Source organism: Echinops telfairi, unplaced genomic scaffold (genome assembly GCF_000313985.2).
Source record: "Echinops telfairi isolate 266 unplaced genomic scaffold, ASM31398v2 ScPeMD7_8;HRSCAF=38, whole genome shotgun sequence".
Taxonomy (NCBI): domain Eukaryota; kingdom Metazoa; phylum Chordata; class Mammalia; order Afrosoricida; family Tenrecidae; genus Echinops; species Echinops telfairi.
In genome coordinates, this window is record NW_022103905.1 from 8,644,898 (window position 1) to 8,646,492 (window position 1,595).

Below are 1,595 nucleotides of genomic sequence, written 5' to 3' on the forward strand. Positions count from 1 at the left end.
CAGCCTTACTCCATCAAAGGCAAGATACGGGGGGGTTGGGACCCACCAGAAATGAAAATGCACTGGTGAGAGCCCCAGCCTTTGACAATAGACAGACCTCATCTCGGTGCTTAGGACCAGTACAACCTTGAGGGGGAAAAATTACTAAAACCTCACTCTCCTCACCTGAAAAATGGGGCCCATACTCTGAATTCTGTAGAGTTGAAGAGATGAGTTGAGATCATTTACCTAAAGCGTGAACTCCAGCACGCAGCCATGATTCACATTTACCTTGGAGCCCTGTTCAAAGACTTGGACAAAACCTGTCTGCCCCAGGGTGTCAACTCTTGTTAGGCCCCCCACTGCCCTGGTTACGGTCATTGCTACTCACCCAGGTGAACCCCAAGCAGTTGATGGCATCGGCCAGCATGTCTCCCAGCAGGGACGGCCAAGAGGTGAGGGCTGGGAAGTAGGCGTGCATGTGGGGACTCTGCCAGTGTACCACCTGGGGGCAAAGCAGGCACAGTCAGCACTGGGAGGGGTTCCTGCTCCAGAGACCCTCCCCCAGCAAGTGGCACAACTCTATAAAAATCACACACACACTCATTGGTATTCTCGCCACCCACGTTTCTGATATTCTAAGCTACTTCATCATCAGTAACTGGCACCTACGCAAAGACCTGAAGGGAAAGTGCAAACTGAACGTTGCCGAAATCTTCCGGACCGTGGGACTCTCAGCAGCATTCGCATTGTCTCTGATGCTAGCCCCCCACGCCGCCCACACCCAGGCACAAGAGGAAGAGGAGATTAGGGACCTCAAGCACAGGTTGCTCCTCTCAGCCAATTTCTTGAAGAACAAGAAAAAGAAAACCATCCTTTACTTTCTTGTTTGTTTGTTTGTTTGTTTGTTTGTTTGTTTGTTTGTTTTAAGCACTGAGTTCTTCAGCACCCAGGTCCTGGGAAGGGTCAGGGTGAATGGGCTCAAATCTCCCTTAGTTTCCCATTGGTGACCCAGAAAGGAAAGAAGTGGGCTACCCTCCTGGATACCCCTGAGCCCACATTAAAAAACTAGATGCAATAGAATATTGCAGGGTGGTCGTTAGTGACCTTAAACAGCCTCTAAGTCGTCGTAACCCCATGCACGACCAATGGAAATGCTGCCCGGTTCTCCACCAGCCCTGGGATCAGCTGCAGATCAGACCGCTGTGACCCATAGAGTTTCCAATAGTAGATTTCCAGACGGACATTGCTAGACCATTCTTCCTAGTCGGTCTGAGTCTGGAAGCTCTCCTGACAGACAAGTGGCGGTGGCATGGGAGGTACATTGACCGAGGATCCAGGCCAGGTTTCCTGCACAGAAAAGCCTACCAATTATTCAGCCACAAAAAGAAATGAAGTTTTTAAAAAGGGGTGCGCCTAGGAGGGAGTGGTTTACATGCTACAACATAAATGAGCCTCAAAAACATTATACTAAAGTGAAAAAAGTCAGACACAAAAGGCCACATGTTGTGTTGTCTGGAAATGGCATTCTGATGAAATGATAAATGCAAAGTGACAAAAAGCAGCTTGATAGTTACAAGGGCCACTTGGAAGGAAGGGAGGGAGGGAGGGGAGGA

General features: G+C 49.4%; 1 protein-coding gene across 1 annotated transcript in view; it reads right to left on the reverse strand.

Moving 5' to 3' along the window:
• The window catches only part of HDC (histidine decarboxylase), a 23,579-nt gene that overhangs the window by 16,109 nt on the left and 5,875 nt on the right, over nt 1–1,595 (reverse strand). The window contains exon 2 of the mRNA XM_013006372.3: nt 371–484. Coding sequence (XP_012861826.3) covers nt 371–484 — 114 coding nt within the window. The remainder of the gene's footprint in view (nt 1–370; nt 485–1,595) is intronic.